At 53.3% G+C, this 27,502-nt stretch overlaps 7 protein-coding genes across 7 annotated transcripts; 4 read left to right on the top strand and 3 right to left on the bottom strand.

The window, feature by feature from the left end:
* Positions 1-1,316: 1,316 nt before the first annotated feature.
* apdF-7 (Aspyridones efflux protein apdF) lies at positions 1,317-2,848 on the top strand (the record flags this gene model as incomplete). The annotated part of the gene is made up of 3 exons (XM_032036768.1): positions 1,317-1,563; positions 1,666-2,041; positions 2,095-2,848. The coding sequence occupies 3 exons, from the start codon at positions 1,317-1,319 to the stop codon at positions 2,846-2,848; spliced, it is 1,377 nt and encodes a 458-aa protein (XP_031884232.1).
* Positions 2,849-3,939: 1,091 nt separating this feature from the next.
* Positions 3,940-4,992, top strand: PRR1-0 (Pinoresinol reductase 1; the record flags this gene model as incomplete). The annotated part of the gene is made up of 3 exons (XM_032036767.1): positions 3,940-3,969; positions 4,038-4,466; positions 4,540-4,992. 3 exons carry the CDS (start codon positions 3,940-3,942, stop codon positions 4,990-4,992), a joined length of 912 nt encoding a protein of 303 aa, XP_031884233.1.
* A 537-nt stretch (positions 4,993-5,529) lies between these two features.
* On the top strand, positions 5,530-6,978 carry SRT1 (NAD-dependent protein deacetylase SRT1; the record flags this gene model as incomplete). The annotated part of the gene is made up of 4 exons (XM_032036766.1): positions 5,530-5,677; positions 5,752-5,954; positions 6,028-6,100; positions 6,158-6,978. 4 exons carry the CDS (start codon positions 5,530-5,532, stop codon positions 6,976-6,978), a joined length of 1,245 nt encoding a protein of 414 aa, XP_031884234.1.
* Positions 6,979-9,906: 2,928 nt separating this feature from the next.
* metE-0 (Methionine synthase) lies at positions 9,907-11,221 on the top strand (the record flags this gene model as incomplete). Its single annotated transcript, XM_032036763.1, has 4 exons — positions 9,907-10,156; positions 10,219-10,542; positions 10,595-10,810; positions 10,863-11,221. The coding sequence occupies 4 exons, from the start codon at positions 9,907-9,909 to the stop codon at positions 11,219-11,221; spliced, it is 1,149 nt and encodes a 382-aa protein (XP_031884102.1).
* A 2,915-nt stretch (positions 11,222-14,136) lies between these two features.
* Positions 14,137-15,412, bottom strand: CGGC5_v000212 (uncharacterized protein; the record flags this gene model as incomplete). Its single annotated transcript, XM_032036762.2, has 5 exons — positions 14,137-14,303; positions 14,361-14,423; positions 14,639-14,792; positions 15,009-15,094; positions 15,154-15,412. The coding sequence occupies 5 exons, from the start codon at positions 15,410-15,412 to the stop codon at positions 14,137-14,139; spliced, it is 729 nt and encodes a 242-aa protein (XP_031884101.2).
* An 880-nt stretch (positions 15,413-16,292) lies between these two features.
* CGGC5_v000211 (uncharacterized protein) lies at positions 16,293-18,321 on the bottom strand (the record flags this gene model as incomplete). The annotated part of the gene is made up of 2 exons (XM_032036760.1): positions 16,293-18,188; positions 18,250-18,321. The coding sequence occupies 2 exons, from the start codon at positions 18,319-18,321 to the stop codon at positions 16,293-16,295; spliced, it is 1,968 nt and encodes a 655-aa protein (XP_031884164.1).
* A 3,983-nt stretch (positions 18,322-22,304) lies between these two features.
* CGGC5_v000210 (Transposon Tf2-9 polyprotein) lies at positions 22,305-27,199 on the bottom strand (the record flags this gene model as incomplete). Its single annotated transcript, XM_066150644.1, has 3 exons — positions 22,305-23,450; positions 23,949-26,016; positions 26,058-27,199. 3 exons carry the CDS (start codon positions 27,197-27,199, stop codon positions 22,305-22,307), a joined length of 4,356 nt encoding a protein of 1,451 aa, XP_066009877.1.
* Between the last annotated feature and the right edge of the window lie 303 nt (positions 27,200-27,502).

Here is a 27,502-nt window from a genome sequence, read left to right as displayed (position 1 = left end):
TATAATCGAGCCGATAAACATATTAATCAGGCGTCTGCATTCCCAGTTACTTCAACCGTCGTCACTCAATTTACCTGCTTGCGCATCAGTGAGGATCTGCACGTCTCAATCCAAGGTTATCTATGGCCGCTGGGCAGCGCTCACCTTGCTGGAAGCAAGATGCAAAGTAAACATTTGGTACTTCCGATGGATGAGCTGAACTTACATACACGCACCTCTCGTCAATCGAATTTCGTCCCATCACCTCAATCCTTCTAACCCAATTTGGGATAAAATATCCAGCTGGGGCCATGATGTCGTGTCAGCCCATTTTTGGCAGGTTGTCAAGCAGCTGTGGCCATGGCATCCTGGGGCTCCATCTCAGTGGCGACCGGCGCGCGCGCGGCAGATCAGCATGGATGTGGACTGCCTAAACAGGCGCGGTCCCCGGCGACGGGGGTCCCATTGCTTTTGATGATCCTTCCCGCGGCTGTCCTGAGATGGAGATGCAGTGCGGAATGATGCCGGAACGGATTTGCTGATGAGAGTGGGCGATTAAGATGAGTCTCTGAACGTCTTTTGGCTGTGCTGAGAACGTTGACGTGCTGAACTTTGGATTCTTAACTTCTAGGATGACTTCGACCTCTCTCAACGAAGTGTAATGAATCCTTTGGACTCTTTTTATCGCTTCCAACATCGAGCCAACCCAGATCAGATCTGCCGCGGCTTGCGGATTCCATCGGGGGTTCCGATCTGAGCAATCAACATGGAAGGTTGCACTCGACGACCCTCTTGTCGACAGGGAATCGCCCATAAGAGAATCGGCTCACCCAATCCCCATCTCATCAGCCCATTGCCCATCGACTGAAAAAAATTCACAGCAATACCAAAACTTGGCTGGGGCCCAATTCCGTTTCCCCACAACCCGTTGATGTTTTGTTGGTGTGAAAGGGGGCCAGGCTAGGGACCACTGGGAAATCTTTCGACAACGCCATTTCTGCTTAAGTGAGCGCAGAAAACCGAAGCAACAGCGATCGCTCTCGGAAGTATTTTGCCAATGCCGAACGCGTTTTCCGATCTCTCTTGTGTCTCTGTTCCACTCCATGCATGCCAATCCTACCTAATCCTCAACACTGGCTCCCCTTTCAATCACTGAAACTTTTTTCACCTTTCACTTTGATCCTTCGCGCGTCCCTTGTGTCTCAGAACCCTCTATTTGGCGCTTTTATCGCGGCTATTGCGACTGCGACTCTTCGGAACCAGCAGCAGCACACAGAAACAAGGTTTCGGCGCTTGTTGCTCTAAGTCAGACCCGGCTCGGATGACCTGGCCCGGCAATGTCTTCGGCGCCGAATGAGAGCCCAAGGGGGCAGAATGAGAAGGACGCCGCCGCCGCCGCCACGGCACAAGATGCCTCCGTTGTCGTCGCTGACAACGGCAGCGCCAACGACAGCCCGCTGACGTCGTCTTCACAAACTTCACCACCAGCAGAAAAGCCCGCGGCCCCTGCTGGGCCGCCAAACGGTGGTCTGCAGGCATGGCTCCACATTCTCGGGTCGTTTCTGTTGTACTTCAACACATGGGGTAAGTCTGGGATGGACGGCCGCAATGCAACACCATCGTGAGCCGGCGGGCGCGCGTGCGCGCTTTCACGATGAACGAGCCCTGGCTAACACAACTTCCCAGGTCTGATATCCAGCTTCGGCGCCTTTCAGGCGTACTACGCGTCTGATATCTTGCGCGACAACACCGCATTCCAGATCTCGACCATTGGCTCTCTGCAGAACTTCCTGATGGTGTTTCTGGGCTTCATCATCGGGCCCATCTTCGACCTCGGCTACTCGCGCTACCTGCTCATCATCGGCTCGCTGCTCGTCCTCGTCGGACTCATTCTGCAAGCCTTCTGCCAAAATCTTTGGCAATTCCTCCTTTGCCAGGGCCTCATCATCGGCATCGGGACAGGCTGCCTCTCCACCCTCGGCGTCGCCCTCCCCTCGCAATGGTTCTCGACAAGACTGCCCCTGGCCAACGGCATCGCGGCCAACGGTAGCGGCGTAGGAGGGTAAGCATCACCATCCCCTTCCCACAAACCGCCTCAGCTAACGAACCTCCCAGCCTCGTCCTGCCCGCCCTCTTCCGCGCGATGCAGCCCAAGATCGGCTTCCGCTGGGCCGTCCTCGTCTTCGCCCTCATCTCCCTCGTGACCCTCGGCGTCTCCCTCCTCGTCATCAAGACCTCCTCCCTCAAGACGCCGCCCGCCCGCCGCCCCTGGATCGACCGCTCCGTCTTCCGCGACGCGCCCTTCCTCCTCTTCCTCGGCGCCTGCTGCCTCCTCTTCCTCGGCATGTACACCCCCTACGTCTACGTGCAGTCCTACGCCCTCGACAACGCCCTCTCCTCCCCGGACGTCGCCCTCTACCTCCTCTCCATCCTCAACGGCGCCTCCATCGTCGGCCGCATCGTGCCGAATTTCATCGTGCCCTACACCGGCATCCTCAACATGATCTGCGCCGCCGTCTTCGTCATGTCGATAGCTGCGTTCTGCTTCGCCGCGACGGACAGCCAGGGCAGCTTGATCGCGGTCACGGTCGTGTACGGCTTCTTCGCGGGCACGTTCTTCGCGCTGCAGCCGACGACGTTTGTGCGGCTGACGGCCGACAAGAGCTACATGGGCACGCGCTTCGGCATGGCTTTCACGGTCATGTCGGTGGCCATCTTGTTCGGGTCGCCCATTGCGGGCGCGCTGTCGAGGTCGCATGGGTATCTGAGCGGGTGGATCTGGAGCGGGTGCTGTCTGGCAGCGAGCGGGGTCACGATATTTGTTGCGAGGGGGGTTTCGGGCGGGTGGAAGGTGAATAAGGTGGTTTGAGTTGGCTTGTATTTGTCTGTAGTGTAATATCATATTCCTAGCGGGTGTTGAATTTTAATTCTATGCTTGAATCGTGAGCGACGACAGCATTTGAGAATGAGTTCTACTCTACCTTCAATAATGAACAGCCCAAATCTTCCCTTAAGCCATGTCTATCTCTGCCTTCGTGGATGAACAAACTGCCGGAAACGAAGCCGAGCACACCTTCCAAAAAGTTGAGTTGCCCGAGATCCATCCATCACCAGCCTCGCCCACGCCCACAGATAGAGATGCATAAGGCCACAATGTAGGAAGGAGGCTGTACCAATACCAAACACCGAAGCTACCTACCAAAGGCTACCTGGTCATATCCGTGACTACCCGGAGATCGATCTGCTTTCGGGCCGTGACCAGGGCCCCTGCCGCAGCCCGGCAGTTTTTACCAAGCAAGGCACGCCAACAACACAGCCCGGAACAGGCTCGGAACAACACCGTTCGATTCGATTTGGGATGTGACGACAGACCTGCCTCTGATGGTGCCTGTGGGGGCGCGGGCCATGCATAGCATCTTATCAGAGGGCATTGAAGGGGGCGGGTACGCCGTTCGGTGGGAGCCGCCGCTACCCTGACTCGTCCCAAGGCTCCGCAAGGTGTAACCCGGCCTGCGTTTCTTCAGCAGCTTCGATATCCCTCTCTAAGTTCTGGCTGATCTTTTGCCGGGGGAGGCATCCGTACCCGCGCTGCATGGAGCCAGGTTTTGCCTGGATGCGCAGAATGAAGCTTGTAACGGCCGTGTAAGGTTGCACTGGCAGGGCTGCGCGTCAAGCTTGATGGATGATGGCGCAAAGTTTCTAGAATATGGCGGGGGATGGTGGGAGGGATGTACTGTGTAGGTATGTTCCTGCCCCTCCCCTTTCCTTGTCGTCGTCGACTGCCGGGGAGGGAGTATATAAGGCGACCAGTCGAGGAACTTGAAGTGCGAGGAGGTCGCGTTCTCGGGAAGCTTGTTGTGACTTACACGTTCTGAATATCTATTGAAGAGGTCTTTTTATTACATTGAACTTGAAATCTTTAAGGTGACATTCAAACCAGTACTTTCATTCTTGTGAAAGATGTCGATCAAGACAGTCGCCGTCGTTGGTGTAAGCCAGACCCTCCCCCTCCCCCCTCTACCCCTCCGCTTCAACGCACTCACACCCGCCTCCCACAGGCTTCAGGCCTCGTCGGCCTCCGCGTCGTAAAGTCCCTCCAGGACCACGGCTTCACCGTCACAGCCATCTCGCGCACCTCCTCAACAGCGACGTTCCCCGCAGGCGTCGCCGTCCGCAAAGCCGACCTCGCCTCGGTCGAGTCGCTGACCGCCGCGCTCGCGGGCCAGGACGCCGTCGTCTCGGCCATCTCGACCGTCGCGGCCGTCGTCAAGGGCGCGCAAGACCCGCTCGTCGACGCCGCCGTCGCGGCCGGCGTGAAGCGCTTCATCCCGTCCGAGTACGGCCTCAACACGCGCAACCTCAAGGGCGAGATCCTCGGCGACTGGCTGATTGCCAAGACCGAGGCGGTGGACTACCTGATTGAGAAGGCGAAGGCGCACGAGGGGTTCACGTGGACTGGGATCGGCACGAGTCTGTTCTTTGACTGGGTGAGTTGTGCTCTTTTGCTGTCTTTGAGGGACGAGCTGGGCGGAATGGGATTTACTGACGATGGACGAGCAGAGCATCACGCGCGGCATCTACGGCATCGACCTCGCGAACAAGAGCATCGACATCTTCGACTCGGGCAACCAGAAGGTGTCGACGACGTCGCTGGTCTTCCTGGCCGAGGGCATCGCGGCAGTGCTGAAGCACCCCGACGAGACGGCCAACCAGTACATCAACATCATCGAGTTCGACGTGACGCAGAACCAGCTGCTCAAGCTCTTCGAGGAGGAGACCGGCGCCAAGTGGACGGTGAACCACAAGACCGCCGACGAGGTCAACGAGGAGGGCAAGAGGAAGCTGGCTGCCGGCGGACGGTTCCCGTTTGAGGAGTTCCTCATCAAGTACCACTTCGCCGACGTCCCTGGTCACTCTATTCCGGAAGAGGGCAAGGCGAATAAGGTGCTTGAGCTGCCGCAGAGTGACTTGAGGGAGTTTGTGAGGGGGTACATCAAGGAGAACAGCAAGTAAAATGACTGGTAATAATGAAGAAAGAGTGGTTTAGCAAAATATCAATATGTTAAAAGTCAGTCAAATATTGCATGTGTTGGTAATGATTTACTGTAAGTTCAAATCTACTTTACTCTAGGATTCAAGGCGGGTTTCGAGGTGTGGGTATTTGCAGTACATGTATGATTGTTGAGCACTAACAGACCGTTATCGTCAAGTGGGGCGACGTTCACCATGATTTCTCGCGCCAAGCCAAATCCATCGAGCAGTTTGAGTCCATGTTGTGAATTGGCGTGAGCAGGCTGCCGCTGCTGCCTAACCGCGATTTAGTTCCCTCTTTAGAAACAGATCACGTGGGGTATTGGTCTTGTCATCTACCAAATGTCTACGTTCTCCAAAGACATAAGTAGTGCCGTCGCAAATTGGTGGCTGACACAGATCCAGCATCTCATTCGCGCACATTCTCATCTTATCTCATACCTTCCGCTGAAAGCTTCTCTATACCTTTCATCGTTCCGCAACTCATTTGACACGCTCTCAGTTGAGCCCAATCCTACCATGGCGGACACCGCTCCCAAGGTTGCCGAAGAGGAACGCCGTGAGGCGCCGGAGTTAGTCGAGAAAAAGGCGAGACTGCTGGCCGAGAGAATCATGAAGAGCAAGCACTTCATTGCGTTCACAGGAGCCGGAATCTCCACGTCCGCTGGTCAGTCGATGATTGATGCGGTTCTATGGCGGAACAGCATCCTCCAAACGTCTTCTAACGAGACATTCATGTAGGAATACCGGACTTCAGAGGCCCTGAGGGCGCGTGGACGCTCAGAGCTCAAGGGAGACAACGGGTCGGGAAGACGACGAGCACACTGCAAGCAATCCCGACGCCCACTCACATGGCCTTGGTTGAGCTGCAGAACCGAGGGCTGTTGAAATACCTCGTCAGTCAGAATTGTGACGGGTTGCATAGGAGAAGCGGCATGTTGCCGGTAAGTTGCCTCATCGCAAATGTGAAATTTGCAGCAATAATCACTATGGACTGCTAAACAACGTTTGTAACAGGAGCGGATCTCTGAGCTGCATGGCAACAGCAACAGAGAGTACTGCAAAGATTGCGATAAAGAATATCTCCGCGGTACAAGACCTTTCATCTCACGAACGTGTTTTTGATAGCGTGGCTAATTATTCTCAGATTTCCGAGCTGTGTCGACATTCGAAAAGTCCATTCACGACCACCGCACAGGACGCAAGTGCGCGAGATGCGGCGGCGTCCTCCTCGACACCATCATCAACTTTGGTGAAAACCTCTGGGAGGAGCCTCTGTCACGTGCGCGAGAGAATGCAAGCAAGGCAGACCTATGTCTTGCGTTGGGGTCATCCCTGACTGTCAGCCCTGCAAATGAAATCCCGGAAACGGTCGGGAGAAAGAAGCGCAGCCGAGCTGCTGCCGGTGGACAGCTTGCAATCTGTAACCTCCAGAGCACGCCGATAGACGAGCTGGCGCAGCTGCGGGTGTGGTCCACCACGGACGATCTCATGATCCGTGTCATGAAGAATCTTGACATACCGATCCCGGTGTTCATACTCCGCCGCCGGCTGTCGATAGAGTTTCAGACGACCGGGGACGGAAGGCACCAAATTACCGCCTGCGGTGTTGATATTGACGGGACGCCGGTGACGTTTCTTCAATCGGTCAAGCTCGCGTACAACAGGCGCGTTGCACGATCTGAGCCCTTTGTCATCAACTTCCGCGGCGATATCGAAGTAGGGACGCAGTTTGAGCTGGAGCTTGAGTTCATGGGCCACTATGCAGAGCCAAACTTGATGGTTACGTACGATTACACGGGCAAGATGGATGAAAAGGTCCTGCATCTGCTTGAGTACAACCCGGCTACTGGAGAGTGGAAGACGAATAAGCTGGTTGAGGACGCGGCAACTGATGTTCAGCAAGGAAATGCCGGTGTTGCCGGAACATATGAGGATCACTCAATTATTGATCTCACATCAGATTGACACAATACATCCTGGTTGCTTCGGATCGATGGGCTTCAATGACAGCCAGCCTGTGCAGTTGAGACCCCCCCGTTTGATCGAGGACCTCGCTAGAGATGGTCGTTGGTTAGAGATCAGTCCTCAGGTACAGACTACCTTATTTGAGAAAATTATGACAAGCTGCTTGGAGCTATCCCAATGTTATTTGTTTCCATTGTGGCCCAGTCAACAGACTTTGTTCAAGGTCTGATAAACCGAGTTGCCCCAGACCCCGCCGCTCCGGAGGATGATGCCTGTTGTCTAAGAGCATGACGTTGTAGAATACCCATGAGTTATCCTTAGAGTCCCGCTCGATATCTTCTGAAAGCAATATGACCTCGAAAACATCCCCCCAGTCACTTTCAGTCATCTCTTCCAAACTATCCATCCGAAGTCTACCGCGAGGAGTTCCGTCTTTACCGCAAAAGTCGCTCTTTCCGCCGTGGAAATCGGAAATGCTGACCCGGAAATATACCGCCAAGGTACAAAATTGCAGAACAGGGTACGATGCAGTTTCGTTCGATGGATCAATGTCGGTTATTTGCCCAGACCTTTTCATGTCAATGCTGAACAGTGTCGAAAACTTGGGTTCGTAGCGATCGCAACCTGAAATCGGTACCCGGGAGTAGAATCCATCGGCTTTGTAGTGGTTCGACAATTTTCGGACTGCACCCGATATATCCCTCTTGTACCACGAGATCCAGTGTCGAGTCTCGTTCCAGGTGTAGCCTCGCATAGGTTCCCTCCAGATGGGGGGCTCCAATGTTATCTGATCATGCCAACCAGCCCAGGACCAGCTTGGAAACGCACTCCGACGACGTGAAAGATCCCCTCCAGAAGCACTTCTGAACAGCATGAAGCGCTCCAGCCGCCCTGCCGGAAGTCCTTCCACAATTTCTTGACCCAACTTGTCTTCGACACGCCGAATTATGCCAGCCAAGGCCCGGATAGTATCGCAAGGGTCGGAAAGTACTCGTGTAGTGTAATGCTCAAGTATGCAAGCGTAGTCGCGGAGGGGGTTCAGAAGTTCCATTGCCAGCTTTAGGTTTTTCGGCGCAGAAAGAATGTCACCATGTGCAGCCAAGACAGGATTGTGTGCTTGGTCGATGCAAAACTCAGAGACGTCGGCACGACGGCACCGAAAGAAGACTTCGTCTTCAAAGAAGTATAGGGCTCTGTGACTGAGGGAGGATTCTTGGAATCTTTGTACTATGTGTTAGTCTCGGTACATGTATGATTGATTGGGATTTGAGCTACTTACGTCCATCCCCTGGTCTGGTAGACAGTGGACTCCAGCATGCCATCCAAGTCCTTGAAAACAGTCATAGAGATATCTGGCTGTATCACCGTGGCCTGTCTTGGCATCCGACTACCTCCGATAAATCCAGGGAGACCAGAGTTGGCAGTGTGCCCAGATGCAGCCACTGCCGTCAGCCAGAATCGCTCGAATATGTTGTCCATCACACTGATGCCCTGAAGCAAGTCCTCCGGGTCGTCTTGTATTAGACAAAAGGCGTCAACCCAGATATATCGAATGTTCAGCCGCCGAGCAAGTTCGACAGTGTCTCTGATTGTCTCCGGAATCCGGAGTAACGGTTCCAAGGCTTGCTGCTTCAGGAACAGTGGAAGGTTTGCTCTTGTCATTCTGAAAGTGGAAACGCCGCCCCAGACATAGCTCAGGGCTATATAGGGCCGGATATCGTTAACCTCCACCAGACAAAGGTCATGTACATCGATCAAACGCAAGACTTCCAGCCCCGGATATGCTTCTGAGAATGATTTCGTCTCCTGCCCGCAAGTAGAGGCATGACCTGTCTCACAAGAAGAAATCCACTGACTGATGCGTTCAAAGTCGATGAACTGCTCGATTTTCGGCCGAAGCAAGACCCTTCCCTGGAATGTTTCAAGACTTTCCTCATTTCCCCCGGCGAAGCAAATGATGCATCTGCGACTGCCGTAAACGTAGAATGCACCGCTGGCAGCTGGTCCCAGATCTTCTGACCAACATATGAACACCTCCTGCCACTCATCGTTGAGGGCCGGGATTAATTCCAGATGTACGGCCTGCTTTACTATTTGACAAAACGGGCAGTCACTGGCGGTAATGCGCATGAGATTTCCCAGTGGGAAGGACGCCAAACGGTCCAAAAGAGGTTGTTTGCGGGCCAAACTTCGGAAGGGAATGTCTCTGCAGTACTTGCAAAGCGGCTGCATTATAAGATCCGTTGGGCCAATATTGACTCGTTCAAGACTCGCTCACATTGGCTCGCAAGACCATGATAATGGAGAGAAGGTTTTCAAATTCACTCCGCTCTTCAGTTGTGTAGTGATTGGACGGCTCAGCTAGCGTGTCGATTGTTGGCCAATTGAAAACGTGGATTGCAGCCATGAATGCGCTTAGATGGAGTCACAAAAATGCTCGGTACGAGGTGAGCCAGTGAACCTGATGAACAATCTTTGGCCTTGCAACTATACTCTAAGCAGCTGATACAGTGTCTGATGAACTAATGTAATGCACAAGGAAGAGGCCAAAGGTATATATGCAACAACTTTTAGAAGACACAGACAACTCAAGGGTCCATCGCAACTAATCCCCGAAAATGGTCCGGTCGTTGCGGATACCCCAAACTGAAATCCATCATCAGACGACGATCATAACCAATGAGGGTAATTGTGAGCCAATTCAAAGTCCCCAAAGTTGTCACATTTTAGCTTTCGGCCCCTCATCCCGGCACCACTGCCGCTGAAGATACGTGGCTAGAGCGGGGCGTCGGGCGAGTAAGCCACGGAGGCCACCTCCGACGACGCCAGATTGTCAAGACCATAAAGCTGACCGCTGGTAAACTCTCAATTTTGAACAAGAATTTATATTGAAAGTGGTCTCGAAAACATTGCCATTGAGCCGCGACCATGGGTATCCCTACGGAGCTAGTTGGCAGTCTCCCCCGACCGGAGGCGTTGCAAAAGACATACGCGGACTACGACGCTGGAAAAATCTTCAAAGGTCAACTCGAGAAGGCCCAGGATGCGGCTGTGAAAGACTCGATCGATCGGTTGAAACAAACAGGCGAGACCTTCGTCAGCGATGGTGAACAACGAGCAAGCTCTTTTGCGACGTATCCGATCACGGATACGTTGAACGGAACAGGTCTTGCTGAAGGTCAGAAACTACCTCACTACTTCCACCAACATAATGAGGAGACTTGAGCTGAAGCCAATTAGGACTTGCTGGAGATGGCCAATTGTTTGCCTACTTCAACGACGGCCACCACCGCCAACTTCCCCGTCTCACACAGGGCCCATTTACGTACAAGACCTATGCGTACGAAAACTTCAAAAAGTCACAGGCATTTTCCGGAGGTCATGAAATGAAGAGTGCTGTCATTGCACCGAGCATGCTTTACCTCTTGTATCCTCTGAAAGGCGACATTGAGGGTTACAACAGGGAGCAGTTCACTCATGATCTGGTGAAGGAGTGTGAGAAGGACATTCGGGGATGTTTTGCAGCTGGAGCCAAGAGAGTCTCAATCGACTTCACAGAGGGCCGTAAGTGAATTGAATACTGGTTGTGCAAGCTCAGGCGCTAACAACGGCTCAGGATTGGCGGCGAAGAAGGATCCCAGAAACCCCTGGACAAATGAGGATCTGCTTCAAACGTTCGTGGATCTTATCAATCAAGTCCTTGAGAAGTTCACTGCCGAAGAGCGGGCAAACATTGGGCTTCACACCTGCCCTGGTGGAGACTGCGATTCAGTCCACTCTGCTGACGTGCCGTATCATTCACTTCTCCCCTCACTTTTCAAGATCAACGCAGGTTTGTGACCTCAGCCTCAAGTACTCGCGCATTATCATACTGACATACAAAGGATACTTCCTGATACAACTATCCACTGAGAAGGACAAGCCAACAGTTTGGAAGGAAATTGGGCAGAATATTCGCAAGGATGCCGACGGCGTGAAACAGGTTGCCTTTATTGGCGTCACAAACCCGCTAGACCCTCGAGTTGAGACTGCGGAGGAAATTGCGGATGACTTGTGCGAAGCAGCGAAGTACATCCCGGTTGAGCAGCTTGGTGCCACGGATGATTGTGGTTTCAGCCCGTTCAGTATTGACCTTAAGCCAAATTACGTCAAGGGCCCGGACTTCGCGAGGGACATTGCCTTCAAGAAGATTGCGAATAGGGTCAAGGGAGCGAGGATTGCCTCCCAGAGACTGGGTATCTAGAACAATATCGAGCGATGGACTTCATGCCCCATAACATCGAGCCTATCACTTTCTTATCTCCGAGGCCTTTTCCTTTCAAAATACCGCAGTGTCGACACTCAAACAACGTGCCAATGATGGAGGACATGAAAATGTGCGCGCCAAAAGGTCAACTCTACTCCAACTAGGTACATACGGACAATATTGCACAGACGCCCGGTTCCTCAGGTCTCTGCTCCGGAAACCACAGCATTGTGATCCGTCACCTTCGATATATTACCCAAGGAACATACGGGAGATTCCGATGATGTAGAAAACATCTAAGTTGACGTTGTTGTTGTAACATGTGTGGCTTTTTGTCTCCGTGGAGGCGACGATAAATGATGCCTCAGGGTAGTTTGCCGAGTGTACTAAAAGCAGAGCAATTTTGCTTTCATAAACCTTTGGTCCCACGCTTGAATGATCCTTATATCTTCTTGCACTACGAGGCCCGAGAAACTTCAGACAACGAGCTTTTTAGACTCTGTCGAGATTCAAAGTAGCATCAATGACTGATGGCGAATCGATGGTTTTTGATGTTCTTTGGTGTAAATTAATGAAGGCGGCTTGACAGCAAAACATCGATCAGAGCACGACATCCTGTCAAGAGCCTGCCATTTGCAGCCCATGAGTCATACGGAGACGAATAGCCTCCAGACGACGACGATGCCGGATGCTGGAAGTTTAAGATGATATCTCACATATTGAAGTGTGTCTTGAATATCCGTATGTGTGCTAAGCTGTGTAGCCGCCGAGATACTCTAGGCATGAATACCTTTTGGACGCCCATGGTGTCACGGAAAGCGTTGGATCGCAATTGCGAGATGTATGAGAAGCTTCAAATAATACAGGCTTATATATGGCCTTCAATGAACATTCCATAAAGAATGGCAAGCTAAGCAGGTTGAACAGAGCACAAAGTTCTTCAAGCAGGAATCTCCGCAGCACAGTTGCACCACTTGCCGCCAACAAATATCCTATCAGCTACAGAGCCCAGGGGAAGTGCAGCTCCGAGTAGCGCCAAAATCCCAGAGCACCATACAAAACTCTTATGTATTTAGTCAATCGGCAGTGATTCACTAGGAACCAAGCCCAAATTCAAACGCTGGGTGAGCTTTGCACTATGCAGCAAGGTGGAGAGGCAAACTGCACCCGTCGATTATTTATGTGCGCCACAGCCAGAATGACGAACTCGAGTCACATGAGCTTAGACCTCTTTCTCACAGGATTCATGGTATTATAACGCAATACCTTGGAAGATTTGCGGAGCAGAGATGCGAGTACGTTGGTGTCGGAATCAAACGGGTTCAAACGGGTTCAAACGGGTTCAAACGGGTTCAAACGGGTAAACCTTTGACGATGGTCAATCGTTGAGTTGGCATCCAAGGTTCGGCTAAAATTTCACTGGATGTATTTGCTATGAGGTCTGAGATCCCACGACACATCGGTTCTTTTATCTATTTGAAAAGATTCAAGGTTACATTGTCGGTCTGTGACTACTTACAGCCACTGCATTAAGTATACCTTTATTACGTGTAGATCGCAATGCGTCTAAGTGCTGTGTCATCTGCTACATTCAATACCGAATGAGAAAACAGTCAGAATTTCTCTACGTAGTTGAAGCGTTGAAGCCAAGCCCTGGTGCGGAGGATATGCTGAAGATATCCGAGATGAACATGAATAATTAGCTTATACGCCGACTCGTTCAGCCGATATGAAGGTGGGCATTTGACAACAAATATGGAAGCTCGCCGGCCTTGAACAAATCTACATTGCCCTGAGCGTTCGAATGAATAAACGTAAGGGGCCAGAGCCGAGAAAAGATAAAGGACAGCCTGAGCAATTGATCCTAACTTTCCCATCATGAAGCACAAGACAGCAGTATATATGTTCATTCGAATGACCATAGTTGCTTCCCAGGCCCTGTGCACTCTCATAGACTGGGGAGTCCCATTCTGCTGTAAAGTCGAAATCTCAGGATCTTCAGAGCCTTTTTAAAGCAGCAGTATCAGTGTAAAGCACGCCATGCTCAATGTCTCTTGAGAGCATGGTTCAGTGTTCAAACGTTTTTTAGATATTGTAAAAGCCTGGGCCGCGATGAAGGACCGGTCGAGACTGAGAAGCTAATGTGGCTATATATTGTAGTGTTAGTATGTGGAAATATCTCTCACGGCACAATGACTGTCCAAAAGCGTAGCGTTTGCTGGCTGTGTAGGGCCTGATTCTTTCACAGGGTATTTTCAATTACACATATAAGAACATGTGGTTCAATCTGCTGGTGAAAACCTTACCACCTGCCACCCCTATCTCTTTCTATTTCCATCGTATTCTGCATATGAAGGCAAGGAAGATGGCAGAGAATAGATCTTGCGCATGACCTCACATTCTGTAGCACAGCAAGCTGGAATTGAGCCGTTGAACTAGTCTTCAAATGCGACGCTAGACGACATAGTAGCCTTGGAAGACGAGGTCCGGCTGACTATGTAATGGCTTTGGCCTGGAGAATCACGGACATTGGGACACACAATGTTCGCGCATTTCTCGCACGCTCTTTAGCAGCTGAATAAAACACTGCCACACAACACAGGCCGTCGTAGATCACTGAAACATACGTAGCAAGGTAGTCACGAGGGCTTCTGATGCCGATCTGTATTCATGTATACACTATGCCTCATCACTTCCTAACGACGGAGAGGGACAGCGGCATTGCCGTGCAGCCAAGCAAAGGAGAGATATTCCTCTTCGTCAGCGGAGGTTTATCTGTGGACGCAGACTGTTAGCATGAGATCACACCCAAAAAGCGTCAGGTCATGACGCAAAACGATTCCCCGTCCAAAAGCGCAAACAGAAATCAACTCACCAACAAGACACCCCCAGCCCTTGGCCCGCGGCGAAGCTCAAACCTCCTCCGTGGCTGAGAAGTACTCCGACTCACTAGGAGCACTGGTGCTGCCCTTGTCGTCGTCGTCAGTGTCCGAGTATGAGACGGTATCAGCCGAAGCGCTACGGGGGGTGGGCGCGGTGCGCTGGTGGGCGGTGTAAGTCTTGAGGACCATCTGGGTAGCTACATTCATACAATCAGTCATCAATGCCATATAAGTCTGGAACAGAAACAACGTACCAGCGACCAGAGCGGCGAGGTGATTCATGTACTGCTTCTTTGTGCTCGCTATCTTCTGAAGCACTGTAAAATTCAGATTATTAGCCGCGCTTTCAGCTTAAACGTCCATCCTCAAAATACAGCGTAGAGGGGTAAGGTATCAGAGCAACTTTTCAAGATCACATGAGTCGTGCCGGGGCAGAACTCATCAGACCTCTTCTATCTCTTGTATTTCTCATCATGTACCATTCGACCCAGGAAAAAAGCACGGAGGTTCTCGAAAATGAGGCGGTACTCACGCTGCTGGTTGCCGGGAGGAGCGGCAGCCTCCATCAGCCGGAGGGTTTCGATGCGGTTGACGTAATGGGAGCACCAGTCGAGGGTTTCGTCGATGAAAGGGAAGATGTCTGCCATTTTGGAGCTTGGTGCGGTGACTTGGAGAGGGTGGACGGTCTGTAAAGAGAAAGGGTCAGAATATTTGCCATAAAACTGAACATCATGAACGACGGAGCAAGTGCAGGAAAAGTTGTGCTCCAGAATTTTCGCTGTCGTGCCTAGGTACTCAGAAACAAGACGTCTCGCAGGGCGAGCCAAGTCTCACGAGCAAGGTAGTCGACGTGACGAGCCTGTGTGACCGGGGAGATGAATGTAAAATGAAGCAAAACGTACCTGAACGGGAATAATCTCAAAACGCGCGTGACGGACAACAGTCAAGCTCAGGAAAGCCAAGATGCCGATGTGATTTTGCGAGATTCCTGCGGTTGAGGAGCCAAAGCAAACGTCTGCTGTTCGACGGAGAAGCTGTCCTGTACACCAAGCCACTGAAAATAGATAGCAACCGGCAGAAACCACGACGCGCTCTCTGCGTAGAACTGGCCACTTTCTGAGCGGCGCTGTGGAGCCAGACGAAGGGCAGGCGGGAAAAAGCAGTCGAGCAAAGCAAGACCGGTTTCCGGGCGTGTGATGTCTGTGGGGAGGCGCTTGAACAGACCTGCGTTGGCGAGGGAGAGGTGGGAGGTTAGATACGGGGGAGAGGGCTGGGCGGTGGGGAGGAAGAGGTCGAGGAGGGACATTGACAAGGTGAACCGGGATGCGATGCAGCTGGTCACGTGGAGGGCAGGTTGCCAAGGACGATGTGATGGAAGCGCAGCTGAGGAAGATGCTTCGGCGGGAACTTGGAGGGTGGTGGCAGATTGTGCAATGCTTGTTGTTTCGCTTCGTTGTTGGCCACTTGACATTTTTGAGCTCACAGTCAAAGGGGGCCGTGGAAGGAAGCAGTAGCATTTGCTGGAAGGAGCTGGCCAAATGTAAACAAAGCAGCTTTTTGTCGTCGAGAAAAATTATCACTGAAAAGTTGGCATGGCGATCCAGTACTCACCAGGATCTTTGAATTTCTTGCCCTGAGTTGGTGGTGCTGGAACAGGCAAGTCTCGGAGCCGTGGAGTCGGCCTTGGCCCCACTCCGGTGCTGATGCCGGTCCCTGACCCGGACCTCCGGGCTGGGAGCTACCCAATCAAGTACAACGCTACAGCGTAATTTCGACAAAGGAAGGTAATCGGCCTTGGGTATGCCTCCTTAATAAGCTTCTACGCCACAACGATATGATATAGTAGAGTTTCAGACTTCCGAATCGAATACTGCTGTTGAGCATGATACCTTTGGAGTACAGACGCTCTTACATCATCAAAGGTTGGATAGTTTATCATCATTTGACTACATCACATGAGCTCTGGGTCAGGAGCAATGGGTGTTGTCTAAGCTACTTCGTTTTATTGAATAATATGATGCGACATGATATGAACATTTGCTCCATATCCCATATCCACATCTTGTCGTCTGAACATTATTTTCATAGAATTATACATTAAATACAACGCTGAATATCGGTCATGATATGGGTGAGGTGGCCCGGGTGTCCTTTTTCCATCCATACATCCATAAACATTACTCGCATCAAAGAAGGGCAGCAATGACGACACCGGCAGCGGCGGCGACCACACCGGAGCCGAGACGGCCGGCGGCGTTGGTGACCTGGACCGGAGGGGTGGTGGTCTTGCTAGGGCTAGGAGCGGGTGTGGTCTGAGCCGGGGGAGTGGTGACGGCCGGAGGAGGGGCGGGAGGGTTGCTAGCAGGAGGAGCGGGGTTGCTAGCAGGGGGTGCGGGGCTGCTGGCGGGGGGAGCAGGCGTAACAGCGGGAGGAGGGGGAGTGCCGGTAGGAGTAGGAGGAGGGGGAGTTCCGGCGGGAGGAGGAGTACCAGCAGGAGGAGGGGGAGGAGTGCCGGCAGGAGGAGTACCCGCGGGAGGGGGCGCAGGAGAGCTGGCAGGCGGAGCAGGAGGAGCAGGAGGCTGGCTGCTCGGAGCGGGCTTGACGGTGCTGAAGGTGTGAGGAGGAACGCTCTCGGTGACCGGGCAGATGGTGGTTGACACAGGGATCGTCTCGGTGGTGACGTGAGTCTCGCCAGGGCAGTTGGGAGTTCCAGGAGGGCACTTGGTGATGGTGTGAACCTGGGTAGTGTAGACAGTCGACGTAGTCCACGTTGTCGGGGGAGGTGGAGAGGGAGCAGGCGTGGAAGTCTCAGTCACGGGGCAGATGGTGGTCGAGACGGGGACGGTGACCGTCGTGATGGTGCCGGGGCAGTGGGGGACGTGAGGTGGGCACTTGGTGATGGTCTCGACGTGGGTGGTGTAGATGGTCGAGGTGGTCAACTTGTCGGTAGTCTTTGTGTGGTGGGGCTTGCTGGTGGTGTTGGCCCATGGGGTAGTCGTGGGAGGAGTGTAGGTAGGGACGGTGTGAGAGTGGTGGCTCTTGGTGCTGTGTCCCTTGGTGCTGCTGACCTCGGTGGAGGACTCGCAATCGGCGGAAGTAGAGGGCGTATGGATGGGCTTCGAGATGCTTACAGCAGTTGAAGTAGTATCGCAGTCCTCAGTGGAGGTGGTGGTTGGGGTATGGACGGGCTTCGTGCTGGTGATGAAGGTTGTGGTGGTGCAACTCTCAGTGGAGGTGGTCGTGGTGGTGCAGTCCTCCGTGGATACGGTCGTGGAGTTGTAAGACTTGCTGGTGCTCCAGGTCTTGGTAGTCCAGCTGCTGTGACCCTTGGTGCTGCTCAACTCGGTGGAGGTGGTGCAGTCCTCACTTGAGGTTGTCGTCGGGGTGTGGACCGGCTTGGTGCTGCTCACGAAGGTGGAAGTGGTGTCACAATCTTCGGAAGAAGTCGTGGGAGTGTGGACGGGCTTCGTGGAGCTGACCTCAGTGGAGGTAGTGCAGTCCTCAGTCGAAGTGGTAGTAGGAGTGTGGACAGGCTTGGTGCTGCTGACGGCTGTGGTCGAGGTCGTGCAGTCCTCGCTGGACGTGGTCGGGGTGTGGACAGGCTTCGAGCTGCTCACCTCGGAAGAAGTTGTTGGAGTGTGGACGGGCTTGCTGCTGCTAACAGCAGTAGAAGAAGTGGTATCACAGTCTGAGGTGGAGGACGAGCTGTGGACGTAGGTGCTGCTGACCGGCGTCGTGGAGGTGGTGCAGTCCTCAGAAGAAGTGCTGGTGGAGTGCTCCTTGGTGCTGCTCGGAGTAGGAGTAGGCGTGGGGGTGACATAGACGCTGGTTGATGTGGTGATGACGGGGTTGCTGGAGGTCGTGGGAGCGGAAGAGGTAGGGGCCGGGACGGTGTTGGTGATGCTATAGGTAATGCAAGAGCACGCCGAGGAGACAGCCTTGATGTCACCGCCACAGTTGTTGAAGTCAGTCGGGATGGCTGACGGGGCAGTGGTGGTGCCGTGGAGGAAGTCGACGCAGAAGGTCTTGGCCTCCTCCTCGAAGCGCTGGTCGATCAGGTTGCGGTAGCAGCCATCGTGCTCCTGGATTGTGTTAGTGAGTGTCACTGGATATGGAGGTCCTCACGTGACGGGGGAGACATACGCAGAAGGGGTACTCCCAAGCGTTGACGGACGCCAGGGCCATGGCGCCCAGTCCCATGTAGAGGCCGCGCATCTTGATTTGGTTTCGGATGTTATTGAAAGCGAATGACGGTGACTTTGAAAGTCTACCAGGTGAAAGCGAAAGTAGTATTGCCAAAAGGCTTGAAGCGACCGTGGGTGAGGAAGAAAGGGGGCAAGAACCAGAGTGCCGGAGCAGCGATGCGACCTTTATGAGAAGCCATGACTCCGGGGTGAGGTGGATGGGATGGGCCAAGTCGGGGTTGCGGCGGGCGGAAGCGATCCCATGCTTGATGCACCCATGGCCCCTTCATCCGCTCCATCCACGGTGACGGAGAGGCTAAGAATACGAGCTTGATGCTGGAGCCGCAGTCGCCTCGTGGTTGATGTCCCGTTGCCCATGAACCCAGCCAGCTGTGCAGCCTAACCCAGCCATCCATTGATGTACATGCATGCAGAATTAGGGTAGGGCACCTTGGGTTGCAGGCTGGGCCGCCGCATCATGGCATTGGTGGTGGAGGTAGGCGATGGTGGGTGTGGTGATGTTGCTTAGCTTCGGACCACTCACACCATATCGGCGGCACCTCATCGGCCAGTCGACGGGCAGCAGTCGGCCCTTGAAGTACATGGTGAGTCGGCGATGGCGCGCTCCGTCAGCTCGTACCGAGGGCTAGCGTGATGGGCTGTCATGGCCGCCATGGAGACGGGACAGACGGCGGAAGGCGGGTTGGGATGGGCTGGTTACTGTCAGTGATCTCACCGGTGGAGACAGACGTGAAGGGGGAGAGGCCGTACCGTGGACTGTAACGACGGGTTGACGCTAGAAGTGCGGAGGATCTTCAAGTGAGGAGTTGAGGTCCTCTTTTCCCGAGTCTATTGAAGGTGGCCCTGGTGGTTTTTCTCGTGTTGCTGCGATGATTGGACTGATGTTTCGACGTTTCTTGACGGATGGTGGCGCCGGGGTGTTACTGGGTCCGTAGAAGTCCCACCGATGCGGGCCCGTAAGGATGAGTCTAAGTTTTTTTCAATGTGTCCGGCCGTTTCTTTCTTTTCGCCGGGCTTCTTCCCTCTGCATGAATGAATGGGTTTGAACGTTGAGAAAAAAAATCGGAAAGAGCCTAGAAGACCAGATACCTCCTTCCCCCTGCCTTTGGGCGTCCCTTAGCGTGGTTTAGCCAGGGGTTGCCCAGCCGTCGAATGACAGTGACGGTCCAGCAGAGCCAATCAGCGGAAGCCAGAACCAGATTTAGGCAGGTGGATGTGGGCGGGCAGTTGCTGCCTCGCTGGGCAATTCGGGGTGACGATCCTTCCTGACAGCCATCGCGATCCTCTATCTCTCCGCACTTGAGGAAGGAACCTCTCGCCTTCCCTCTGCCTCTCCTTCCACTGCCAGCTGGCTGTCTCTTGCCGTGAATGAAAGGGTACGTACATGCAGAAGCAGATACGTATCGTCAAATTTTCCTCTTCCTCAAATGGAAGGCGCAGGAATTACCGCTCATTAGACTAGGTGAGAGGCAGGTGCTCCTTTGCAGGTTCCTGCCCAGCCTTCGTACGTCTTCTGTCGAGCTTCCATTTCCTGCCCGACTTTTCTCTGCTGACGACTTTCCTGCAATCTGACTTTGCACGACCACCAAGACTCATAAGATTTCAACGTCCCGTTTCCAACGAACGCCTGCTTCGATGCCAAGTCATCCTTCCCGTTTTGCAGAAGCGGTGCTTATGAACGGGCAATGACCACCGCGAGCACCAACGGTTCGCCCGGTCAGCGAATGTCTCCCATCATCCTTCAACACCATCAGGTGGCAGACGGCCTTCACCTCCGCCGCTAACACCAACCTGGACACGACAAAGACACACTCGCTTGCCTAAGAAAAGAAACAAAGCTTGAGGCTTTTTTTCACCCCTGTCAACCCATCTTCCCGTCGCCTGCTTTTCCTGTTCTAATCCAACCTGCAGCTCGCCGCCGCTTAGCTTCTCTTCCCCTCACGATGCATGATGCTGTTGCTGCCCGCCTCATCCCAGCGAGCCAGCAAGCTTGCGCGAGAAAAAGATCCCTTCGTACAGGGAAATGATGACCTACACCAATGAGGTAATGCCTGCGGATTTCCGCACACCCTCTCGATTCCTCACCAACCACCGGAACACTTCACCACACAGTTGGCTCTCACTGATTTTCTACACCCGGATTCTATCGGACTCACATCGTCGGCCACTTTTGCTGCTGGTCTGCCACGCTGACTCATGAGGCCAACGCACAACGCGACATGGCCGCATCGTCACATCGTCGCTTGATCTAAATCTCACGATGGATACGAGCACCGCTACGCCCCCCCGCCGGGGGCCGCGGCCGCGGGGTTTCCGCCCCATCGCAGGGCCTCACGTCGCATTGGCGCTGACCTTATTATTGTGGGCGCAAAAACAAGCTTCTTGACCTTAGACACACTGTCCCACGCAGATCAACCGAGACAATCGTCACCGACTCTGACTACAGAATTCTGCACAGCACTGGGTGATTTTGACCTTTTACGCCAGATCGTTGTCCGATCTTACCCATGCCACGGGTATCCATCCACTTTGGAGAGAAACGGCTCGCGCCTGGTGTTTTCAGCAATAACACTCTGATCTGAGCGTATCTAGCATCGAAGACTTTCATCAAATGCTTTACGAGCTCCGGTGCAGCGTTCAATCAAAAGATGCACGTGAGAAACCCTCATTTTATCCGTCAACACAACCCTTGCTGGCTATCGCCTGCAGAGTCTGACCTGATTACCCGAGTGGTCAGCTTCAGTGGTAGCTGGGCGAACAAGCCACTCCCACGCGCCGCCACCCCTCGCAACGTTGCCTCTCGCGCCCGACCACAGTGATGCGATGAGGTTTCTCAGTCCAGGACAACAACCATCACTGTCAACCACCATCTCATCGCAAGAAAATTCTGCCAGAAGCTGGCTTCCCGCAAGCTTCTTCTACGACATCAAGCATATTCAAACTCTGATCTTCTTAGTCCCCCATCCAGTTCATCCCGCCGTCTCTTCTGGAGGTCTTGGCTTCCTTCCTCTACACCACCAACCCGGGCCCGCCGGCAAATACGAGGCACAGCTGGGAAGCGACTCCTTCACGACAGCCATTGGTCAACAAAACCGGCCATCACGGCTAACTCGCGCCGAGGATCTTGTTCCTCGGATTGACTTTTCAATTGGCGACCAGAACAACGCCGTCCAAGTCAGACCACGCGCTTGGTATTAGCACATGACGTCAAAACCACTTATCCGCTTCCCCGTCCCCGCTTCACTGCGGTCTTTTCGCTAGGTCGGCTCGGTTTCCGGGGCCTGTTGTCCCTGAGCCAAGCCGGCCAATGATCGCCGAACCTTTCCATAGCAGGATCTCTCCCAGGGCACGCTGGTGAGGGGAGATAAACAAACAGACGGTGCGTTTCTTAGCACGACCCGATTGTTTGGGCTCCACATGGCTAGTCAACCGCCTTTCTTTGTTCGCCCTCATCGGCGATTTTCTTATCTGATTCGTGTTGAGCTAGTCAAATTTTGCTCGTTGTCTAGGCGTTGTGCAATACGATACTCCAAGCCTGGGCCTCAAGAGAAGGGTCTTGAGTTATGGTTTCGCCCACCATTTGCAATATCGCAGCTATCATGATTCATATCTTTGCTACTAAAATATACGGAGAACGTTAACAAGCCGACAAATGAATCTGCCGAAGAAGTTGTAGCGCTTAGTACCGATGCCCAGTCATGCAGCATCACACTGCCGGATGCTGGTGGCTTCGAAAGATCTTGCCGCCATGTTCGCAAGCCTTCATTCGTGTAAGGGGCTGGCCCCTAGGCTTGTTCAACGTAGAGGTGCCGTCGATTGACTATTCTAAGCTGAAGAAGGAGGAAAGGACTTTACAGGGATAGGCGCCTAGCAGCAGTGATGCAGACCGGGGCTAGGCGGTGTGCTACAGCAGAATAGTGGATCCGGCGGAGCCGGATCTCGGTAGCTGCTCCGGCAAAGCCGGAGATCTCGGCCGGGCTCTAGCCCGTTACATTACCTCCCCGCTCCCCTCCGGCGGCGCGTCCGTGGCGCTAGAGCTGGGTCTCCGTCGTGCTTCATCGCAGGGCCGTAACGTTGTTCGTAAGCCTCCATCGCTTCCGTCCCCTGGAGCGTCTCGATAGGCTCCCAGGTTCTCTCTGCGTATCCTTCCCACTTAACCAGCACTTCACGGCGTCTCCCACGCCCTCGACGCTTCCAGGCGGCGGCGTCGATACTCTCTACATTCCAGGTCTCCTCGCCTTCGTCATCTATAATTGGGGGCGGCTGCTCGTCGTCTAGCGTTTGCCCAGGTAAAGGGTCGTTACCTGCACGCTTCAGGGTATCCACGTGGAAGCGTGGGTATATAGCCGTTGGCACGTTAAGCTCTACCACGTATGGTGAGATAACCTTCGTAACGGTATACTTATGGTGCAACCAATCCAGTTTCTTGCATGGCCTAGGAGACCTGTAGTGGCCCATGTGAAGCCAGACTTTGTCGCCTGCTTCTAGTCTCTCCGTAGGCTGGCGCTTCCTGTTAGCCAGCTCCTCATAGCGTTGCTGCGTTGAGGCAAGGGTCGACCGTGCCATATCCATCACGTCCTGGAGCCTTGTTACCAACTTGCGTGCCAGGTCCTCGCGACGGCCCCCATGGTCTTCTGGGTCTGCCTCTTGAACCCGGACAGGCTCTGGGTGGTATCCGTGTTCTAAGAAGAAGCTGCTCATGCCTATAGCGCTGCTATCGCGGCTGCAGAGCGCTAGTTGAGCTGCTGGGAGGTTATTCGCCCAATCCTTCTGCGAGTAGGTAATGTAATTGCGTAGGTAGGCCTGGATCTCTTGGTTCATCCTTTCTGGGCCGCCATCAGTCTGTGGGTGATAGGCAGTACTGAGCCGCTGTTCTATTCCTAAAAGCTTGCAGAATTGCCGCCAGAAGCGGCTCGTCCAGTTGCTTCCTCTGTCGCTCACGATTGAAGTAGGGACGCCGTGGAAGCGGAAGTGGCAGCTCAGGAATCGTTCAGCGCAGGCTTCAGCTTCCATACTTTCCATAGCTTCAAGGGTTACGCCTTTTCCTAGCCGGTCGATAATTACCCAAAGGTATCGCTCACCCTTATCCGTAAGGGGAAGGTCGGTAATGAAATCCATAGCGAGGTCGCTTCGTATACGCTGCGGTATTGGTAGAGGTTTCAGAAGTCCTTTTCGATGCTCTCTCCAGATGTGGCTTCGCCCGCAGCCATCGCAATTGCGGCAGAAGCGTCGTACTAGCTGTGACTGGCCAGGCCAGTAGAAGCGCCTACTGACTAACGCGAGGGTATTATCTCTACCAGGGTGGCCACTAAGTACTGAGTCGTGGCTGCTTTGAACGATACGAGTACGTAGTGTGTTCGCCTCGCTATCTAGGTCTTCGCTACCTGGTACCCAGATCCGGTCTCTGAATAGTAGTCGGTTGCCATTATCGATCTCACACTCAGCAATCTGGACCTTTAGCTTGAGGCTAGGAGGGAAGCTTCTTTCTCGTTGTTTCACAGCATTATATGCCTGCTGGTAGACTTGGTCTTGCCCTTGGGTCTGGTCCCAGAGTTGCTGTAGTTCCTTATCGTCGGTGAACACAAGCACTGATGGGGCTGCCTCTACGCGTCGTGTACGCGTTGAGGTAAGGGCTACTTCGGGAAGAAGCTGGAGAATCCGGCCTTGTTCGCGCTCGTCCTCTAGAGACGTAGGTACGTCTTGTTCGCGTCTAGAGAGTGCGTCTGGCACTACTGCTTCACTTCCTGGCCGGTACTGTATCTCGAAGTTGTACTGAGACAGCTCCTCTGCCCATCGGCTTTGTCGTTCTGTGAGCCTCTGCTTTGTCATGAAGTACTTCAGGTTCTTATGATCAGATAGAACCTTGAACTTATTGACGCTCTGCAGTTCCGCTCTCCATGCTCGTAGGCAGCTAATAATAGCTAGCATCTCCTTATCGTGGATTGGGTAGTTGAACTGGGCGGCATTCAGCCGCTGCGAGTGGTATGCTACTGCGTGACGTCTCCCATGCTCATCTTCTTGTGACAGTACTCCTCCAAGGGCGAAGCCTGAGCAGTCAGCCTCAACGTAGGTTGTACGCTCAGGGTCTAGTTGATGTAGGATAGGCTTGGCTGCAAAGATCCTCTTAAGCTCCTGGAATGCTACTTCCTGCTCTTTACCCCAGTGGAATAGGACGCCCTTCTTTGTAAGAGATATAAGGGGTCCAGCAATCTCTGAGTATGCTGGGATGAAGATCCGATAGTAGTTTGCAAACCCTAGGAAGCTTCTAACTCCCTTAACCGTCTTTGGCGCAGCCCATTCCTTGATTGCCTTCAGCTTCTCAGGATCGCAGGAGATGCCTACTCCTGCGGTGATAATGAACCCTAGGTACTTGACTGTCTTCACAGAGAACGCACACTTATGAGGGTCTAGCCGGAGCCCTGCAAGAGCAAGCTTCCGTAGTACTAGCTTAACCTTTGCTTCGTGGTCTTGCCGTGAGCCGTTTGAGTAGATCAGTACGTCGTCCATATATGCCGTAGCGAAATCGTCTAGGTACTCTCGAAGCACTCCGTTGATATATCGTTGAAATGTAGCGGGGGCTCCTGTAAGCCCAAAGGGTACAACTAGCCATTCGAATAGCCCATATCTTGTCCTGAAGGCCGTCTTATGCTCCTCTCCTTCAGCAATTCGTATCTTATGGAACGCTGCAACCACATCCAGTTTCGTGAACCACTTAGCAGCACTAACAGTGCGTAGTGTCTCTTGGATTAAGGGGAGAGGGTATCGGTCGCGCTTAGTGAGTTCATTAAGGGCGCGGTAGTCAACACAAAAGCGTATCCCTCCCCCTGGTTTACGTACGAACAGTACTGGTGCTGATGCCTCTGAGCTGCTGGCGCGGATAAAGCCTTTATCCAGTAGGTCTCGTAGGGTCTTACGGAGGACGAGGAGTTCTTCTCGTGACATGCTATAGAGCGGCCCCCATGGTAGTACAGTCTCATTACCACTACTATCCTGTTTGATAGGGATCTTATGGTCGACCCCAGGACGATGTGGTGGAAGGTTGGCGGCTTCGTCAGGTTGGAACAGCTTGTGGAACTCAGCTAGTATAGCTGGCGGAAGGAGGGCCTTTAGATCTGCCTTCTCAGTCTTCTTCGTAAGGGCCTTCTGTATATCTGCTAGGCTGATGGCTCGGACTTCGTATCCTGCAGTTCGTTTGGTGTCTCGTTGTGCTCTCCTATAGAGTGCAGTGAAAGGAGCTCCTGGAAGGAGACGCGCGGCTCTGATCTCCCTTACTCGATCTGGTTCTTCTTCGCCTTTTAAGCGTAGGTCTACGCCACCCCTCCTATGCCGTATCCGTTGTGCAGCGGCATCGTATAGAATACGGTTCCTCTCCATCCAAGGCTTCCCTAGGAACAGGTCGTCACCAAGGCTACGTACGGTATATGCAAAGATCTTCTCATCATAACCACACAGCTCTAGGTTGAAGACAACTACACCTGTTGCTTTTGTAGCGCCTGTAGCGTCGCTAAAGCTGCCTAGCAGCCGCTCAGAGCGGTCTACTACCGGTAGGCGGAGCTTACGGGCGAGGTCGTGGTCGATAAGGGAGTATAGATCGCACCCAGTGTCTACTAGGGCGTCTGCTTGAGTGCCCTTGTGTATGCGGGTAGTGATCACTGCTGATTTGCTGCTCATGTGATGCTTGAACTGCTTCCATTCTGTAATGTCACTAGGCTTGGCCTCTAACGCCCGACTTCGCGTTAGAGTTACTCTTTTCCCGAGCTCTCTTCAGCTTCAGAGCTTCCTAGCTCCTCTATAGCATTACTATCGCTGCTCTCCTCTCGCCTCTTAGCTTTCTCAACCTTCTTGACCTTCTTAGGCCCTGAACGTCTTGGCTTAGGGCACCGTGTAGCAATATGGCCGATCTTATTGCAGTTATAGCATTTACGGTTATCTTTCTGGGGCCTTATGTTGTCTTCTGATGAGGAAGAGTCGCTGCGGTAGCGCTGTGACTTTGCGGCTCTTCTGGGCTCCTTAGTCCGGCTGACTCCAGCCATGAGGGTGTCCCCATCGGCATCTCGGTATCGTCGTCGTTCGTGACGTTCCTGGTAGGTCCTACTATCTAGCCCTGACCCTATTATCATAAGGACCCGGGCGTATTCTGGGTAGGTTTTCGGGGGATCGATTACACTAATTAGACGGTCCCGCAGAGTGGAGTTCAGGGCTCCTTTCAGATAGTTGATTCTGACTGCGTCTGCCCAGTGTCCTCCTCCACCTTCTGCTAACTCCTTCTCAAACTTTGGGAGGAATGTAGCAAAGCTTTCGTTTTCCTTCTGTCGGATAGTACGTAGCCTATCCAGTGCCCTGGCTTCTGCATTGGGATCTCCATAGCGAGTCTCAAGGTATTGCATAAACTGATCGGAGGATTCCGCTCCATCTGCTCCGCCTTGAGCGTAGTAGGGTGACGCCATGGTTTGAGCTGTGCCTTCCAGCCTTGCGTAGATGTATGCGAATATATCGGCATCACAGTCGAAAGCTTCCCTATCTCTTCGTATCTTTCCCTTCATCTCTAGGAACCAACGTTGGAAATCTTTACGTATGCCGCTAAACTTTGGTGGGTTTGGTATTTGATGTTTCCTCCGCCCTCTAGCTGCCATCGTTATACCGTCGCTCGTTGCCTGTATAGTTGTATCGGCTGTGGACGGGGTCGTTACGCTGCTCGCAAGCGGCGTAGGGGTTGCTCTATCCGTTGACATAAGCCCATTCAGAGCTGTCAAGAGCTGCGTCATCTGGGCCGTCTGCTGGGCCATCTGGTCCTGAAGAGGACGGACGCTTGCGTTGACCGCTTCGTTGATCCGGCGATCAATCTCAGCATTCATCGCGTCGTTTACGCTACCCTCTGGCGGATCCATCGTGCCGCTCTCGTGAGGTTCCATATAGCGTCTTCTCGTTGCGCTACCCTCTAGCGAATCGTCGTGTCGCTCTCGTGAGGTTCCGTATAGCGTCTTCTCGTTTGCACTACCCTCTAGCGAATCGTCATATCGCTCTCGTGAGGTTTCGTATAGCGTCTTTTGTTGTCGAGCTTAGAATATGTAAGGGGCTGGCCCCTAGGCTTGTTCAACGTAGAGGTGCCGTCGATTGACTATTCTAAGCTGAAGAAGGAGGAAAGGACTTTACAGGGATAGGCGCCTAGCAGCAGTGATGCAGACCGGGGC

Source organism: Colletotrichum fructicola, assembly GCF_000319635.2.
Source record: "Colletotrichum fructicola Nara gc5 chromosome Unknown KSG_Nara_v1_contig01, whole genome shotgun sequence".
NCBI classification, from domain to species: Eukaryota; Fungi; Ascomycota; class Sordariomycetes; order Glomerellales; family Glomerellaceae; genus Colletotrichum; species Colletotrichum fructicola.
Note: the sequence above shows the minus strand (reverse complement) of the source record. Positions and strands in the feature narration are given on the sequence as shown.